The sequence below is a fragment of the Mustela nigripes genome, chromosome 7 (assembly GCF_022355385.1).
Source record: "Mustela nigripes isolate SB6536 chromosome 7, MUSNIG.SB6536, whole genome shotgun sequence".
Taxonomy (NCBI): Eukaryota; Metazoa; Chordata; class Mammalia; order Carnivora; family Mustelidae; genus Mustela; species Mustela nigripes.
This window is the reverse complement of record NC_081563.1, coordinates 52,310,513-52,329,982: the sequence shown is the minus strand read 5'-3', so window position 1 is coordinate 52,329,982 and position 19,470 is coordinate 52,310,513. Positions and strand designations below refer to the sequence as shown.

The following is a 19,470-nucleotide window of genomic DNA, read 5'->3' as shown; positions in this document are numbered from 1 at the left end:
GAAGCTAGATATCTTGTTTTGAGGATGCATTTATTTAGTAAACAGTTTGGTATTACTTTGATAGTAAGTTTATGGGAATTCTGGTAGAGATTTGGGGGGAAATGGGTGTTAAAGCTGCTTAGCCACCCCTTAACTGTGCTGGGAAATTAATTCTCCTTATTTTTTCCTTAAGGTCTGGTGCCCAGCTAGAAGTATTAAAGTGACTTGATGCATAATACAGGAATAGTGAAAGAAATACTGAAAGGCCCTTTGGGCTCAGCTCATGTGACACAGCAGTGTGTCAAAACTTGGGGTTGACTAAGAAATGACTGGTTAGGTGATACTCTATAAAGGATTGCTATTAATCTTTTTGGGCAAAGGTTAGGGTCTATCTTTGATATAAAGGGTGAATTTGTAAACAGTTAGTTGATTTTTACATGTCATTAGTTTTATTTGTATTATAATTTTTCAAAAGCATAATCATGCTCTTGAAAGGATTCCTCAAGTAATTAAGCAGTCATCACCCTTGTTTACAAATGGGCACATGTGCACAGAAATTGGTTCATGCCCCAAGACTTGACAATTTAATTTGGAATTCAGCTTGGATCTACTGGTAATTTGATTCTGAGCTTTTTTCCTCATAGTGCAGCCTTAGTAGTTGTTAATGAGTCCTAAATTTCAGAGCTAAACCTCCTTTGCTCTCTGGTGATCTTTTCAATGATACTTTGATGATCACAGTCTTTATACATTATCTTTGAAAATAAGCAAGAGTAACAGATGTGTATGTACGAAGAAGGGTCAGAGCAATTTAAACAGTCTTGTTCACATAGAGCCCAGTAGGAATGAGTCAAAGTAGGCTTTATGTGGCTTAACCATGATTAAGGTGTTCTTGAATGCTTTTCAGTCAGCTGGGAGCCAAGGAAGCTTGGGCTGGGAGACCCTAATTATAACTGTTTATGAAACATTAAAAGCATTATGGGATTGTTTTTATATCCTTGCAGTTAGTAATTCTTAGTTGGTCCACACATTCAGAGATTTATTTAACTTGCCTGAATGCTCTTTTTAAGTACCTCTCTGGGGAGGTGAATTCTTACTTTAGTGATACTTTCTTCTGAAGATATTATTGTCATTGCTTGATTTAGAAAGTGACCTGTGCCCCAAAGATAACATTTTATGTTTTGAATAAAATATGGTTTGTCACTCATATTCTTTAAGAGGTTATTTGGGGATTGTTGATACTAGTTAAATAAACCAATTTGACTACAACTTTTGTGATTTAGGGAAATCAGCGGGTTCTGTAAAGTCTGTGGTAACAGTAGCTGCTAAAGGTAAAGCTTCAATCAAAACAGGTAAGACTTTTGGGAAGAAGAGGATTAAGTTTGTTCTTAATCCTCCCTTGAAGAATATAATAAAGATACTATTGTCAAAAGCAAGTTTGAAATTCATAAGATTTATTGTATTTAATAACATCTTGAAAGGTTTAGTAGATACTTCTTTGATATTTAAAACCTGACACATAATGGAACTACTGTTTTTTGGTATATTGGTCTTTGACAGTGTGCCACTGCAGATTTTTGCCAAGGAAACATTTTTGACAGCTGTATAATTATAAACTGTTCTGCTACTTCCCCCTACAAATCTTTATTTTCCTCATTTTTTAGAGCTGTCGCTTCATATTACCTTCCCCAGCTTGTAAATTTTTCAGTTTGTTACTCTAAAAAATGTTCTTCTTTCCCTGTTAAAAGAATGTATTTCCTCCATAAAGAAAGAAATGTGAAATGTTGAAACTAACATGATCTGTTTATTAATATATAGGCTAATTTTGAAGAGCCTTTGTAGAAATAATTAAAAAAATTTTCTATGTGATCATGACATGCTTCTGCCACATGGAAGATAAACCTGTGGCCCTTTAGTGGCCATCAACAAGATTGTATCATTTTAAATTTAGGGTATTTTAAAAATTTATTTATTGATTTGAGACAGAACGCACCAGCAGGAGGAGAGAGAGAAGCTTGTTAGTGGGGATCCCTGTGTGGGACTCAGTCCCAGAGTCCCGGGATCATGATCTGAGCCAAAGGCAGATACTTAACCAACTCAGCCACCCAGGCACCCCTTTAAATTTGCTTTTAATCTTACTGGTAAACAGACCTAAGTGGAAATAATAAATATATGGAAAAGAAACTGCCTTTACAATGAAGTTGGACCACATTTCTTATATATATGAGCATATAACATGCTAAATGATTGAACAGATCCTTGGAATAACTGTTCACTTCTACTTTTAAAAGCAAAATCTGGTGGAAAGAAGTCTTTGGAAGTCAAAAAAGCTGGCATTGTCAAAAACAAAGATGCCAATAAACCTGTGATTGTACCAGGTAAGCTCTAAAGGCTTTTGTTCGTTTAATTGCTATTTTTAGATCTCCTTGGTATACATTTGAGGTATATTTTGAAATTATTGCTTTAAAATCTTCAAAGGTATTGTTTTATTGATTTTCAGAGAAAAGCTTGTATTAGTTTTGACTTAAATCAGGTCAGTCTGAGGATACTTAGTGACAAAATAAGCAAATTTAAGTTCCTGTTTAGATTCATTAGTTTAATTATTTTAGCGTGTTTTTCTAGACTATTAAAGCAGACTGTTTCATGCAGAAAACTCTGAAATAAAGACCAGTATGGAAGTCAAAGCCACTGAAAATAGTGCTAAGGAAACTATTTCAGGTAGGTCAAAAAGGTTTTATTTTGTTCTCTTATGTTTAAAGATGGAAAATCAAATTTTAAGGAAACAAGATTTTTAGTTTTGTGTCTTATATACATGTATATTTTTTAAAATATCAGGCTCATACTAATGAAACTTAAAATATTATGATTCAGGTCACCACCCTCTTGATTTTTCTGAAATTTTGCTCTTATAAGAAATAAAATGAAATGTTATTTCTGTAGCTATTTCCTTCTTACATTTTGTAGTATTTTGTCATTTGTGTACATTTTCATGCAGCTACTATTTAATCCATTGTGGAAAAAGAGGGACCTTGGTAAATAAAATATATCTGCATGAATTCTTACCTTATTTTGTATCTTCAGAAGCTGCTGTGGAGTCCACAGAAAAAGAACCAGTTAACAAGGTCAGTTTTTATATTTTACTTACTATTTAAAAGCTTAGGAAACTTTGACACAATATATTTAACTTACTGTAAACCCACTAAAAAATTTACAGGATTTGGCATGGTGAAAAACCTGTCATTTGTGACGTCCTTTTTTTTTTTTCTTTTTTTTTTTTTTGAGTTTTATTGCTTCACCTTAAGTTTTTGTTTTTAAATAGAGAGATGGGGCAGAGGGAAAGGGAAGAATCTTAAGCTGGCTCCAGGTGGATCTCAGGATCCTAAGATCATGGCCTGAGCCTAAGTCCAGGGTTGGATTCTTAACCAATTGAACCACCCAGACACCCCTGTCATTTGTGACTTTTTAGATAGAGTTTGAGTTGCAGAGTAAGTCATAAAAGTTAAAGTGCAGATGATCAATAAATGTACATGTTTTTGAGGTTTACCTTATACCAGGAAAAAAAGTTTAGGCCAAAATTGGTTTTTGAGTAGAAAAGCAGTTTGTTGAATTAAACCCAGTAAAATTTTGTGAAATCTGTTTTCTTTTTTCTTAGAGGCAAGTGGGAGATAAATTAATATTTAGAATACCAGTTCTCTGTGTTTTTAGAATAGTGAGTAGGATTTGAAGTTTCATTTGAAGGGCAGAAAGTTCACATTACTGTTTTTTTTGTGGTTCATCTATGATTTTGACTATTAATATCTTGTTAATTTAATTTATATTTTGCTGGTTAAGATCTTGAGATCATTCAAGTGCTAAACAGTAAGTTTATTTTTGACTGATAGATGCATTCTTCAAGTAGTCACTAAGTAATATGTCTTAACTATTTTGTTTCAGGAAGAATATTTTAAAGCACAAATAGATTGACTTAAAGCACTTACAAAGGAACCATTTATGAACACAGTTGACATAGTAGTTGAAAATAATTCTCAACTGATTTGTGAAAATTACAACTTCCTGGTTCTCCTCATCCCTATCCCCCACTTTTTTTTTCCTAAAAGAAAAGTCACAGGTTGTCCAGTTTACTCTAGTACACCTTTGGGGATTTTTCTCAAAACTCACTAGAAGGAAAAATTGGCATTGATGAGTGTCCTCTTGAAGAATAGATCTGAAAGAAAAGAAGACAGAAGTGAAAGTATTTACTTTGTAGTGGGAATTGGGTTATAGGGAAGGGTTTCTAAGGCACTAGGGAAACTTTTTAATTTTACCTAAAAGATTATTTTATTCAGCAAGATGAAAAGCTATGTTCTGTTTTGGAGCTTGGGGATGTTCGTTTCGCATAGCACAGGAATGGCAGCCGTGCATGAAGGAGTTATCAGAGACAAACTGGTGTTTTTCAGCTTGCACCTTAAAAATAAATAGACTTGCATTTTTATTATTTTATTTTTACTTTTTAAAAGATTTTATTTTTGTAAATAACCTCCTTACCTAGTTGTGGGGCTTGAACTCATACCAAGATCAAGAGTCGCATGCATCCCTGATTGAGCCAGCCAGGTGCCCCCTTAAACTTGTGTTTTTAAGCAGTGGTTGAAAAAGAGAACGAAAAGCCTTGATATGACTGAAATTATTCTGTGTACTTAAAGAGAGGAAATTTGCATTTTATTTTGTTTTGAGGTTCAGACCGGCCTTAATTGATAAGGTTTAGTATTAAATGCAGTTTAAATACTAACATACCATGATCTGCCGCATAAACTTAAGTAAATATAAAAGCAGTTAAAGAAATTTGAATGTCAACTCTTAAATTTGTTTTGAAGGAAACAGAGGAAATGTGTGTGGTACTTATTTCTAATTTGCCTAATAAAGGATATTCTATAGAAGAAGTTTACAACCTAGTAAAACCATTTGGTGGTTTAAAGGATATTTTGATTTTATCATCTCATAAAAAGGTAAGCGTTGATAATAGCTGTTCATATTGTCTGAAGCACATTTTGAAAAACATTAAGTTCAAAAAACTAAAAAGAAAGGTTTTTTAAAAGGAGCACCTCAAAATAATTAAGCCATTCAAGCTAAGGGATTTTTAAAGTATAAAACATCCCGTATTTTAGTGTTATTCTGAACTGACCTAGTTTTAACGATGGGGAGGTTGGCTTACTAAATGTGTCAAAATTTTGCTCAGAATTTTAGTCTAAAGAAATGTTTTATATCTTCAATATATTAATACAGAGTTTTATAACAACTTACAAACTTTGTAGCACTTTCTTATTAGTATTCCTTCTGTTTTACCAATTGCACTCAAATGGGAAGTAACCATTCTCAGATAGAGATGTGGTCAGTACTTAGAATAACCTAGGTTATCTGTGTGTTTTACATTTTCAGTAATAAGTACATACTGCTTTTGTAATTAAAAAACAAACAAACAAAACACTATATTAATACGACAACTTGTGGAAGGTATCTTATAGGGAGTGAGATTTCAGGAAAGTTTAAATAATGGAACCATGATTCTGGTGGCTGATAGTAGTGTTCTTACATTAGAAAGGGATTGGGGATCACTAGAGAGCATTGAGTAGGATATATGTTTGCTGGTAGCCAGAGCCAGTGTGCTTCAGAAAACAGAGTAGAAGAAGAGAGTGAATATGAGTGAGTTAAATGCAGTTTCACATAATGTTAAAAGTAGATTATTTGAATGGTTGAATGACTTCATAAATTACTAAAAAACCAATGAATTCTACACCTATACTGGTGAACTTTATGATATGTAAATTATATTTCATTAAAGCTGTATTTATTTAGAGATGAGAATAAAAATAAATCTTTTTATAAAATAATTTTTTTTATGTGACAGTACATTGAAATAGGGGGAAATTGTGGGAATTTGGAAGTGAGTAATTCAGATTCATACCAAAGAATAAGTAGATACATTAAATATGAAATCAGATACAGAAAATGTAGATTATTATATGTCCAATTTTGATTAGAGTTGAGTAGAATTACTATTTAGAGATTTAATACTTTTCCAGATATTATGTGGAAAAATACCAGATTTGGTCATATAAGCAAAATTAACATAAAGCAAGATGCAAATTAAAGTTAAAAATATTTATGTAAAAGGGAAACAAAAGATTCATACCCTGATTACACTATAAAATGTTAAAAGTTCAATAATAAATTGAAAGATTACACAAATAGATAATTCCTTTAGAAAAATTACAACTATGATCAAATATATGGAAGATTTCTGCCCCATTATCAACACAGAGAAGAATGTTCAACTATTTGTTTACCCAGGGATGAAAATTAAAACCAAAATGTATGGCACTATAATTTTATAATTAGGAAAACAAAATTTAAAATAACTTGGTAATCATTACACATTTCTTTGGTTCTTTCAATTCTCATACTTCTCATATTTTATCAGTCATTAAATTTATTTATTTAAATATTTATTAAAACCTGCTATATGCTCGATACTGCTGTAGGTACTAAGACTACAATGATGAATAAGATAAATAAGATTTTCCTTCTTTCCTTCCTAGATTTTCTAGTAAATGTCATTTACTAGAATGTCCTCTCTTATTTCTCTTTAGTATTGCCTCGTGAGTCCATTCATTCATTATTACTTCCTTATGGTTGTAATACTTTGAGTCTGTTGGCCTCACTTTCTGAAGATACATTATCTTAATGTTTACTAAGTTATTTGACTCTTAGTATTAAATCTTTTCAAGAAAAAGTAACTTAAAGACATATTTTTTTGTTCTTGTACTTTTTATTTTAAAAGATATTTATGGAAATAAATAGAAAATCTGCAGAATCTATGATAAAATTTTATACCTGCTTCCCAATATCAATGGATGGAAATCAACTCTCAATAAGTATGGTTCCTGAAAACATGAATATAAAAGATGAGGTAAATAATAGACTTAGCATGATTTATACTAGAATATTATAAAATTTTTGTATCGGGTTTATTGTAGTTGGTTATATGCTCTAGCTTGTTTCTTTGGGTTACATGTTCTCTCTGAGTGATTGAGAAAAAGCTTCTTCCTGTCTCTTCACAGTCTCCTGTCCCAGTGGTTGAGAATTACTTCCATATTGAGGGAATCTAATCCCTCATGTATGTCAGAGTGGGGAAAAAAGTTGAAAACTACTATCTGTAGACAACTCTGTATTCTTATTTTACTGCTCTTATCTGTCCTCCAAACTGGGATGTTATCTTTAATTTTTCTCTGTTTTCTCACAGCCATCTATCACTAGGTCTTGTATAATTTAAGTCATAAACATTTCTGTAGTTTGTTCCCCCTTTATCCCATCCATTATTGCTTTGTTTCTTGAAAACTCCCAACTAAAGTAGTTCTTTATGTCTCCTACCTTTAGTTTTGTCTCCCTCAAAATCTTTCTCCATGAAGTAATGAGACTGACATAGAATATAAATCTGTTCAAAGTCAACTGATTCAGAAACCCTTCACTGTTTCTTTGTGGCACACAGACATTTATTACCAACTGTTTATTATCAGCTAAGAGGCATGAAGCAGTTTTTAGAATCTCTAGAGGAAGGTGGAAATGCATGTTATTTGAGAAAGCCTTCCATTGCGAATCACTCTGATGTAATGGTAGAGTTGTTTTATATGTGTTAGTATTGTTGAAAAGAAAAAAAAAGTTTAAGAACCAGAATCTTGTAAGATAAAGTTCCTTTCCTATACAGGTAAGCCATCCATTAGCTAGCCCTTCCTTTCCCAGCTCTGACATTTTTTGTCTCAGGCTACTCTTAGCCTTCTTTGTAGTCAACAGTACTAAATAACTGTACATTTAATACTCTATGTTGTTGTGTGGTGGATTGTTTTTTTTTTTTTTTTTTTTTAAACCCTTCTTTTTTTTTTTTTCTTTTTTGCTTCTTTTTTTTTTTTTTTTTTTTTTTTGCAAGCCTACATTTCTGTTCTTCCTCATCTCCTACTTTGCTTAGTTAACTTTTTGTTTTATAATTTGAATTCTCTAATTGTCTGCTAAATTAAATCTCTTATTCCTTATATATGAATTTGAATGTCCTCCCCCTAATACAACCTTATTAATCTTTAATGTACTTAAGGCAGTGGGAAGAATTAAAGTGTATTAAGGTGGAACTTGAATAATTTGTTCAGGAAGAAGGAAAGATTTTTAGAAGGAACAAAACTTCTGCTGACTTCTCATTCTATGAAACAGCGTTTAATTCTTATTCATATAGGTTAGGTTATTATAAACCCTGAATAAATAAATATATGTATGGGGAAGACTTACATCTTCCACCTTTCCTGTGTTTTGCCTTTCTAGGAAGCTATATTTACAACCTTGATTAAAGAAAATGACCCAGAGGTAAGTTTTGCATTTAAATGCTTTTGTACACTTGTTTAACTGATGGAAACATGGGTTATTCACCTGTTAGAAATAAAAGAAAACCTTATTGCTCATTTTAAAACATTGAAGTGATGGTGAGGGCATGTGATATATAATGAGCACTGGGTGTTAAATGCAACTGATGAATCACTGAACTCTTCCTCTGATACATTAATACATTATATGTTATGTGTATATGTATATGATAACATATAATATGTATGTTATCATATGTATATGATAACATATAATACATTATATGTTAATTAATTGAATTTGAATTGAAAAAATAAAATATTGGGGGTGATGAAAGTGTCCGATGGATCTTCTCTTGGTAAAATAAGAAGTAAAGGATCATGGTAATCCCTAAAGTGAAATATTTTCTAGATACTGGAGCTATATTAAGTAGCTTAGTTACAAAGTGTTTTAGGTAAATACTGTGTTGATAGAAGAAGGATTATACTTCTTGTTTGAGTATATCGTTTCATTGATCACTCAAATCTAAAACTAAGATCTCCCTGTCTTCACTCACATAGTCATTTTCTTACTCTTGGGAGAGTGTATCATCTGACCTCTGAAAAATTAAATTACTGTTAATCTGTGTTTATAGTTTGATACTTGAGCTGTGTTTCTCTTTTTCTGTGCTGTCTCTTAAAAAAAAAAATTACAGGCAAATACAGATAAAATTTACGATCGATTTGTACATCTTGATAACTTACCGGAAGATGGCCTTCAGTGTGTGCTTTGTGTTGGACTTCAGTTTGGAAAAGTGGCTCACCACGTATTCATGAGTAATAAAAACAAGGTAACAAGGTCCCTCCTGGTTTAGCTATATGTTCTGTAGAGAATATATGACTGAACCCTGTACTCATCAGATTTGTGACTTTTAATCTGTCTTCTGAGCTGAAACACCTATAAAATATAATTTCTTAGGAGAACTATGATAGGTCAGCATATTTTCTCTTGGGCTGTAATAAAAAGAAAGAGATGATGACTTTCTCCTCAGAACTCTTAGTGTGTTTTTGTTTTGTTTTGCTTTTTAAGATACATTTATTTATTTATTTATTCATTTTGAGAGAGAGAGCGAGTGAGCACAGAGGGAGAGGGAGAATCTCAAGCAGACTCCCCGCTGAGTGGGAAGCCTGGCATAAGACTTGATACCACAACCCTGAGATCATGATGTGAGCTGAAATCAAGAGACACTTAACCAGCTACTCAGGTGCCCCAGAACTCCTAGTTTTAATGGAAAATAAAACTTGCACAAGGGAGAATGGTAGTATGTGCAAAGAACATTATCTTACGGGAAAGTTTAAACATGAGTTCATCTAGTCTTTACTGCCTTTGTGACCTTGGCTTAATTGATTTACACTTTTAGTTAGTTCTTACTTATAAAATGAAAAAAGGTGTTACCATATATTTTCCAAGTTACTTCCAGCCATAAAGCACATAGAGAGTTAGCTCTTTTTGTTTCATTATATGGAAAGAAGTACAAAGTGATCATCCCTTAGGGGTTTTGTTCTTCCTTAAAAGAAATTGCTAATCTGTTTATATTTGTTGTGCCCTCTGTGTAATATTTAATTCAGATACTTGTCTAGTAAAATTAGATTTTGAGCAACCATGTATTACCTAGGAAGGTAGGATTTTTTATCAAAGTTGACAGTGTTTGCTTCAGAACTGATTCACCAAAGGTAGATACTAATTTCTTTGACATGCTTCTAACTGCTCCATAGAGCATGTTTGATACTTTAGAAATAGTGTGACACAGGAGGGAAGGGAGAAGACAGGTGGTCTAAGGAATTTTGAACTTTTACTTTAGATATGTTTAATCCTCTGGTAGTTATTTTTTTAATTTCTTAAAAATACCTATCATACTCTCCCGTTTTGCCTGGACTTTGGAACATTTTAAGGATTGCTTTTTCTTGTTTCCTTTGAAATGAAGATTACCTTTGTAATCACACTTGAAGTCTGGAAGAAAAATTTATCTATTCTTCAGAAAAATTAAAGAATGTTTTTATTGTGCTAAAATACATGTAATTAAATTTACTGTTTTAACTATGTTAAATGTCCATGCACTGGCATTGAGTATATTCATGTTGTTATACAACTGTCACCACAGTCCATCTCCAGAACTTTTATCTTTTCAAACTGAAACTCCCTGTACATTAAACACCAATTCCTCCGTACCTCTCTTCCTAGCCCCTGACAACTAACGTTCTACCACTCTACTTCCCTCTCTATGAATTTGACTACTCCAGCGGTTTCTTATAAATGGAATCATAAATGTTTGATCTTTTTTGGTTGGCTTATTGCACTTAGTTTAATATCTTCCAGCATATATTGTAACATATGTCAGAATTACATTCCTTTTTAGTGCTGAATAATAATCCATTGTTTGCATATGCTCATTTTGTTTATCTGCTTGTCCATTGATAGATATTTTGTCTGCTCTACCTTTTGAGTGTTGTGAATAGCACTGGGATGAGCATGGGTTTATAAATGTCTATTTGATTTCCTGCTTACAGTTCTTTGGGGTACTACCACATAGTGGGCTTCCTGGATCATATGGTAATTCTACTTTAGTTTTTTGTGGAACTATTTAATATATATATTTTTTAATCTTCTCCAAAGGCAATTCTTCAGTTAGATAGCCCTGAATCTGCTCAGTCAATGTATAGCTTTCTGAAACAAAATCCACAGAACATAGGTGACCATGTATTGACCTGCACATTATCTCCAAAAATGGACTCATCAGAGGTAAGATGAATTTCTGTCAACTTTTGTGCTTTTAGAAAATGAAGAAAGTATAAAGGTCACTCTTCCAAAGCTAGAACATGTACTCAGAATAGAGAGTAGCTAAACTGGTATTGAGTTTAGATATTCTTTCTTTTAGAAATTTGTGTTGCAGTCACTACTACAATTTTCATGATTTATGGAACAGTGTAAATTTGTCTAAATTACAATAAATTGAATAATTTTGAAAAAGGTAGCATATTCATTCTGAAACCTATTATGAAAATATGTATAGAATGATTCCATATATGTAACATGATCATGATTCTCTCCAGAGTGCAGAATCTACTTTGAGTCCATTTTGGCTGCCTCCAGATAGAAAGAAGTTTACTTATTCTTTTCTTTATTATAAACTCTTGTATAAGACTTAAGAGTTTACAGATTATTGGGCTACACAGTAATAATAATACATGTAAGAAAACTCTTAGTAATCCACTTTTGAAAGAGTTAAATTCAGACTCAGTTGTTTCCTCTAATAGTTTCATTGTATCTCCATAACAGGAGGTAAATAATGGGGCCTATATTTGGTATGTGCATGTTTTTTGTTTATTAATATGCTAAAAATCTTGTGCTAGCTCAAGATAAAGAAAATTCCACTGTCTAAAATCAGATTAGAGCATCTATAAGTAAATGCATCATGGTAGGTACTGATTTTTTTTTTTTTTAAGATTTGTTTATTTTAGAGAAAGAGAATGAAAGGGTTGAGAGTGGGTAAGAGAAAATCCTCAGGTTGACACCCTGCTGAGCACAGAGCCCAGCATGGGGCTCCATTTCATGGCCCTGAGATTATGACCTGAGCAGAAAACTAGAGTCAGACCCAACTGAGCCACCCAGCGCCCCATGATAGGTACTGATTTCAGCACAAATTTGAGTAGCTTGTTTAACCTGATAATTTCAGAAAAAATTTGGAAGTTCTTAGCAAGTTTCCCTCAGCATGGTATTTTTTAAAATTTTGTGTTTTGATGTTTTGAAGTTATTACTTTATTCAGAATTATGGGGAGCAGTGATGATACAGAAATTTTTCTTCTAAAAATACAGTCCCAAATTTTTAGACTTAAAGAAAATGGAACAAGTGATTATAGAAAACATCTGCCTGAATGATACTTTACTTCCCAAGCTTTTACTCGGAACCTTATTCTTACAGCTTATTAAATTGAAAAACATACTGTTTTACTGTAGACTTAGCCCCACACCTGATAAGGTAGCCTCATAATCTTGAACATGTCATATAGTGTCCATTATATTCATTTAACAAATGATAAATTGATGGCTGTGGCAGGTAGACTAATTTCAAGGTATTATAATGGTCTATATGAGAAGTAGTTAATGCCTAAGCTAGACTAGGAAATGGAAATAAATTCTGTCCCCCAATTTTTTAAATAATTTTTTAATTATGGTTTTTAATTGACCATGTTTATAATGAGCTAATTTATTACCATCCTTGTATTATTCTTTGACACCCCCCCGTTCTTTTTTTTTTTTTTAATATTTTATTTATTTATTTGACAGAGAGAGATGACAAGCAGGCAGAGAGGCAGGCAGAGAGAGAGGAGGAAGCAGGCTCCCTGCTGAGCAGAGAGCCCGATGTGGGGCTGGATCCCAGGACCCTGAGATCATGACCTGAGCCGAAGGCAGTGGCTTAGCCCACTGAGCCACCCAGGCACTGCCCCATTCATTTTTTTAACTGTAATGTTATGCAGGTGTACATTGCAACTTGTAGTTGTGTAACTATAGTTACTCTGCATAAGAAGCATGAAAGCTTAAATCTAAGTATTGAAAGATAATATCTATATTTTTTGATATCTTGATTAAGAAGATACTACAGAATTCAGTAGTATGAGAGCAGCTCTATAAATAAGGAAATAGAGTATCTGTAACTTGTATACTTGGAGGTCACTTTCTTATATTCCCATTTATTTTTCAAAATTATGCTGTTTTTGTTTTCTTCAGTTTTTGGATTATGGCTTTCCTGTACAATTGTGGTAGGGCAGTTACTGTTGAGAGGAAAAGGGAAGACTGTCTTCATGTTACTCAGGCCATTAATTACTATTTGTTGAATAGAGTCTGCTCTCTTGGTAAAGCTCCCTGTTCTAAATTTATTGCCATTTGTTTTGTAAAGCAGCTATATACCTTTATTTTCTTTTTATTGCTCTTCTAGGCTAATTTCTGTTATTTCTTGGATTTTGTATCTCCTCCTCTCTTGTTTGGCTTTTATGTTTGTTAGATCACATCATCCAGTAATTTTCCCTCAGAAAGTATGTGTGAACAGTGAACTTTTTTTTTTTAAAGATTTGTTTGTTTATTTGACAGAGATCACAAGTAGGCAGAGAAGCAGGCAGAGAGAGAGGAGGAAGCAGGCTCTCCGCCGAGCAGAGAGCTCGATGTGGGGCTCAGTCCTAGGACCTTGGGATCACGACCTGAGCCGAAGGCAGAGGCTTTAACCCACTGAGCCACCCAGGCACCCCTGTGAACCATGAACTTTTTGAATCCCTGCATAATTGAAATTGACTTTATTTGTTTTTACATATTTCATTCATAGTTTGTCTGGATGGAGAATTTTGTGCCCAGATTGTTTTTCCTTTCATTGTTTTTCTTAACCTGTTTTAGGTTTTTTGTTTGTTTTAAGATTTTATTTTTAATAAATCTCTACACACCCAGTATGGGGCTCAAACTCACACACCTGAGATGAAGAGTTGCATGCTCTACCTACTGAGCCAGTCAGGTGCCCCTTAAACTGTATTGTTAAGGAGAAGGCTGATACTTTTTTTTTTTTTTTTTTTTAAGATTTTATTTATTTGAGAGAGGGTGAGAGAGAGAACACAAGCAGGGGTAGGGGTAGTGGCAGAGGCAGAGGGAGAAGCAAGCTCCCCATTAAGCAGGGAGCCTGATACGGGGCTTGATCCCAGGACCCTGGCCTCCTGACATGAGCTCAAGGCATATGCTTAACCGACTGAGCCAGCCAGGCACCCCAAGGAGGCTGAATCTAATCATACCATTATGTATTTTTTTTCTTTTGAAAACTTTTAGCATTTATTGATTGGTTCATTAAATACTTGTGTAATTCCTTTTCTGTGGCAGCTCTGTTTTAGACATTGGACTACATTGATAAACAGAGGAGATGATATCCTAGTCCTCAAGGAGCTTATACTTTAGCAGAAAAGATAGACTATAAAAAGATTATACATGTACACACACTCAATGTCAGGTGGTTAAGAAATGCTATGAAGTGTTATGGAGACCAGTCAAGATAAAAGGGTAGCCAGTAATGGATTGGGGGGAATGTTTATTTTACAGTGGCAGGTATAGTCCCTCTGAGGAATAGTTATTTGAGACCTGAACAAAGTAAAGAGAGGAGGTTTTTTTTTTTTTTTTTTTAATTTTGTTTATTTATTTATTTGACAGACAGAGATCCCAAGTAGGTAGAGAGGCAGGCAGAGAGAGAGGTGGAAGCAGGCTCCCTGCCGAGCAGAGAGCCCGATGTGGGGCTCGATCCCAGGACTCTGGGATCATGACCTGAGCAGAAGGCAGGGGCTTTAACCCACTGAGCCACCCAGGCATCCTGAGAGAGGAGGTTTTTAAACTGAAGGGCAAGTGTTAAGTCCTTAAGGACAAATTGGATGATTCAGAAACTCCAGGCAGGATCAGTATGGCTAGCCCAGTGAGCAAGGTTTTATCTTGGTTTGGGACTTATTCATATATCCTGCTTTAGAGCACTCAGTGAATTTATAAAGATTAGTGTGTTCCTTCACCTGAAAAAGATCTTTCTCTTATTATTTCTTTGATTATTTCTTCTTTTTAAATTTTAATGTTCTTTGTGGAAGTAGCACCTATACTGATTTTGTGGAGTATTTCATTGTCTGAAATATCTTTAGTCCATTTTGTATTTTTACCTTACTCTCTGTTGTGCATTTGTTTTTCTCTTTATGAAGAAGGAAGCAAGTTAGCTAATACAGGTATCTGATACAGATTTCCTCCGCTGTCATGCAGGCTGCTCTCCTCCCCCCATAAGCTTTTCCCATGAATGGGAAGACTGCTTGTAAATACTATGGATGGGGCTTATCAACTATCATCTTTAATTTTGGTTACGTGTCATTAGAGTGTAGAATGAATACCCAAGAAAATGCCCCAATAAAGAAGGCCTTTACTCTGGGACTCCCATTACCTACACCAGAAATCCTTTCTAAGCACATTATTCAACTTTCTTTAAAGTATAATTTTCAGTTTTTAATATATCTAAAGAAAGGTAATTCTAACTCAGAGCACATGATTCGCAGAGAAGCAACCTACAGCTGATATATGTAAGCTCTAAGGAACAGATAGTTTTTGCTGTTTTGTTCACTGATATGTCCAGGGTCTAGACCTATGCTTGGTACGTAGGCACTGAAGTTTAATTCTGCTTCTGTTTTGGGCCCTAGGACATTGATTTTCTTGGTGGTTCAGAAGTATGTTTAAAAGGATTATTGTTGGGGGTGCCTGGGTGGCTCAGTTGATTAATCAACTTGTGATTTCAGCTCAGGTCTTGATCTCAGGGTCATGAGGTCAAGCTCCACATTGGGCTCCACCCTAGGCGTGGTGCCTACTTTAAAAAAAAAAAAGGATTGTTAAATTTTGTTCAGCACTTCTAGGTATTTGTGGGTTTTTTTTTTTTTTTTAAGATTTTATTTATTTATTTGGCAGAGACAGCGAGAGAGGAAATATGAGGAGAGGAGTGGGAGAGGGAGAAGCAGGCTTCCTGACAAGCAGGGAGCCCAGTGACGGGCTCCATCCCAAGACCTTGGGATCATGACCTGAGCTGACGACAGATGCTTAACGACTGAGTCACCCAGGCACCACTAGGTGTTTTGAGTAGAAAGCTTTTTAAGTCACCTCATCTCCCATATTGATAGAAGTCTTTTTAAATAATAATTAGACAGTGAAGATGTTGAAATTTCAGGTTTTTATTCTTGGGAAAAAAAGCAGTATTTCCAAGCCTTTAAAGATAAAAAATTTTCTTTTTTTTTAAGATTGTATTTATTTGAGAGAGAGAAAATGAGAGCATACACGTATGCATGCACACACATGGGAGGAGGGCCAGAGGGTGAGGGGCTGAGAGAATCTCATGCATACTACCAGCTAAGCACAGAACCTGATGCAGGGCTTGATATCAGGATCCTGAGATCATGACCTGAGCCAAAACCAAGTCTGATGCTCAACCAGCTGTGCTACCCAGGCATCCAAAAGAGTTTCTTATTTTATATCAGCATTAAGGAGATTTTTTTTCTCATTAATTGCTCTCTGTCCATTATTCTCTATCACCTAACTTAGGGTTTTTTATCTAATGAGAAAATAATTCTAGGGGTGCCTGGGTGGCTCAGTGGGTAAGCCTCTGCCTTCAGCTCAGGTCATGATCTCAGGGTCCTGGGATCAAGCCCCACATCAGGCTCTCTGCTCAGCAGGGAGCTTTCTGCCCCCTTTACATGACTTTCTGCCTACTTGTGATGTCTCTCTCTCTCTGTCAAATAAGTAAATAAAATCTTTTAAAAAATAATAATAATTCTAGAACCTGATAGTTACGTGGACACCAAAAACTGTTTTGATATAGTTTTAAGATGTGGTCTTGTTTTTTTAGCTTAGATTTTAAGAACAGAAAACATAGCATTGATGGGATAAATATTTAAAATCTTCTAGAATAGCCTCTAATGAAATGTGGAATTGTGTTACAGGCTCAAGCTGACAAAGACCCAGAACTAGGAAAAGAAAGGTATGTTGTTTTATGCTTACTAATATTTTTGCAAGTATTTAATTACTGAATTTTGTTTCTGTATTTTATAATTGTTCACTTGTAGTAAAATGTTTGTCGCTCTCATGTCTATTTTGTATATATATATGAATGTTACGGTGTATGTATGTGGGGGTTTTTTTTTTTTTTTGGACTGTTTGACCAGGCATTGTTTTGTCTGTTTTTTAGTCTCTTTCAAGTATTTACTGATTTTTTTTTTTTAGAAAAACTAAATTTGTAAACACAGTTTGAATTAAATACATAAATATGACTTCTTTATGAAATGTTTTGCTAAACTCTTGAACAGCTCGACTCCGTTATCAGCATTACATTCTTGTAGATTTTTCTATTCCAAAATTGTTAAACACAGTAATAAAATTTTAATCATTGTACGTTCTTTTGAAAAGAAGGTATTCAGTATATATTTTGATACTTTCTGAAGACAATTGGAGTGGGGAAACGATATTTTTAAAACAAAATAATGTATGAAAGCTTGGATGAGAGGTGAAAACTTGTTCTTCAGTATATACATAGGCTAGTGACTCACAGTCCTGGTCTGACCACATATACTACACCCTCTTCTCAGTGATTTATTCATCCTGATGAATACCACCTTTATCACCACCTTTGCCCCACCAACTAATAAACTTCTTTTTAATGCTCTTCATTGGGAATCGCTGACTTAGAATTCTTTCCTCTTTTTAATACTAAATGATTTGTTCTTATTTGTTAGAGGTCAGTGTGGTAAGAGTTTACCAGTTTGAAAGAGCATTTTGAAAGTGTTTAAATATGGAAAGTTTGTTTAATTTGATGCGCTAATTTTAAGATGCCTGAAAAGTGGGCTGTTTGATGGGTTTTTCTTAGTAATTCTTATATGCGGCTTTTAAATGATAAAGTTGATTAAGAGTGCTTAGAAAGGGGCATCTGGGTGGCTCAGTGGGTTAAAGCCTCTGCCTTCGGCTCAGGTCATGATCCCAGTGTTCTGGGATTGAGCCCCGTGTCAGGCTTCCTGCTCGGCGGGGAACCTGCTTCCTCCTCTCTGCCTGCCTCTCTGCCTACTTGTGGTCTCTGTCTGTCAAATAAATAAATAAAATCTTTAAAAAAAAAAAAAAAAAAGAGTGATAAGAAATATAGTGGTAACTTTAAGTAAGCAGTTAGGTTTGCTATACATACATTGCCAGCACAGACTTTCTTTTAAGTTGTACACGATCATACCAATTACATTCCCATGTCTAAGAAGTAATACTAACAGCACTGTTGGCCCTAAAAGCCCACAAAGGGCAATAAATAGGTAATGCTACATGTAATATAGATGGACCTACAGTTGGCCACAGTAGCTGGCTAAGTGTATAGGCCTTTCCGAAAATTCATTTTATAGGTTAATCTCATTTTATAGATTTCATTTGACATAGTTTTAGGTCTGCAAGAACAGCTATTGTCTGTGTTCTAGTCATTTTTTCCTCTCATTATCTTGACTTCCCAATCAAAGATTCTTCTTAAGGAGTTTACAGATAGTTACCTATTATGGTAATCTTATAAAGTTAATTTTAAAATTTCTAGTACTAATAATTCCCATTTTGCAGTCAGTTTTTTTCTGACTTATATGACATTAGAAAAAAAGATGTGGGATGGGGCCTGAATACTTCACATTTCTTGGATGGCGTAAACTGATCCTGGGAAAATACTGGTGCTTGTTTTGTTGTTTTTGTTTTTGAAGGACTTGCAGGTACTGATTCATCATGAATGTGATCCTTTTGTTTATAATTAGTGTAAAGTCTTTAAATATATTTCCTATTTAAAGGAAATCTCTTACGGATATATCAGGAATATTCTACATTTTGCCTTTTCTCATCCCCTCCCATGTATACCGTATTTACCTTTCATGTGATTAAGGCTCCAAATAAGGATGCAAGGTACAGTTTTCACCAACCCATTAGCAATGTTGGAAAGTACTCAGTGGTCCTCTTAAATAAATACTAATCTCCAGTATTGTTAAGTTGCAGTCTAAAGTTTCTTGAAAAGTATAGCATATGGTTGTTAACCTTTGTTCTCACACCCAGCTTTTTTTGTTTTGAAACCGTGGTATTATGGGGGGATGGAAGTGGGTCAGAGGTAGAAATTAGATACCTATATCCTGAATGCCTTTTTTATTTCTTTCTTGTGCATTTCCCAAAATATGATGTAGTTTTCCTTTGATCTCTAAAAGACTGAGGTCTTTTTTGACTCTGGTATTAATAATTTCATTTATTTGACATCTCAAATGGACTTTTCAGGCTAATTTCATGAACATGGATACTTTTTCCCTATTAGCCAAAGAACTAGACATAATTTTTTGGTAAATGAATTCTGTGAAAAAGCACTGTAATTTTATTTTATTTTATTTATTTTTAAGATTTTATTTATTTATTTAAGATAGAGAGAACACAAGCATGGTGAAGGACAGAGGGTGAAGCAGAGTCCCCACCAAGTGGGGAGCCTGATGAAGGGTTCAATCCTGGGATCAGGGATCGTGACCCAGGCCGAAGCAGGCACTCAACTGTCTG

At 34.2% G+C, this 19,470-nt stretch overlaps 1 protein-coding gene across 5 annotated transcripts in view; it reads left to right on the top strand.

Annotated features, from left to right (window-relative positions):
* ZNF638 (zinc finger protein 638) overlaps positions 1-19,470 on the top strand; it is a 133,435-nt gene that overhangs the window by 100,655 nt on the left and 13,310 nt on the right. For all 5 annotated transcript variants that reach the window (XM_059405885.1, XM_059405884.1, XM_059405882.1 and 2 more), the window contains 10 exons: positions 1,260-1,328; positions 2,268-2,354; positions 2,626-2,694; positions 3,058-3,098; positions 4,827-4,958; positions 6,791-6,919; positions 8,317-8,358; positions 9,050-9,184; positions 11,008-11,133; positions 16,872-16,909. In XM_059405885.1, coding sequence (XP_059261868.1) covers positions 1,260-1,328; positions 2,268-2,354; positions 2,626-2,694; positions 3,058-3,098; positions 4,827-4,958; positions 6,791-6,919; positions 8,317-8,358; positions 9,050-9,184; positions 11,008-11,133; positions 16,872-16,909 — 868 coding nt within the window. The remainder of the gene's footprint in view (positions 1-1,259; positions 1,329-2,267; positions 2,355-2,625; positions 2,695-3,057; positions 3,099-4,826; positions 4,959-6,790; positions 6,920-8,316; positions 8,359-9,049; positions 9,185-11,007; positions 11,134-16,871; positions 16,910-19,470) is intronic.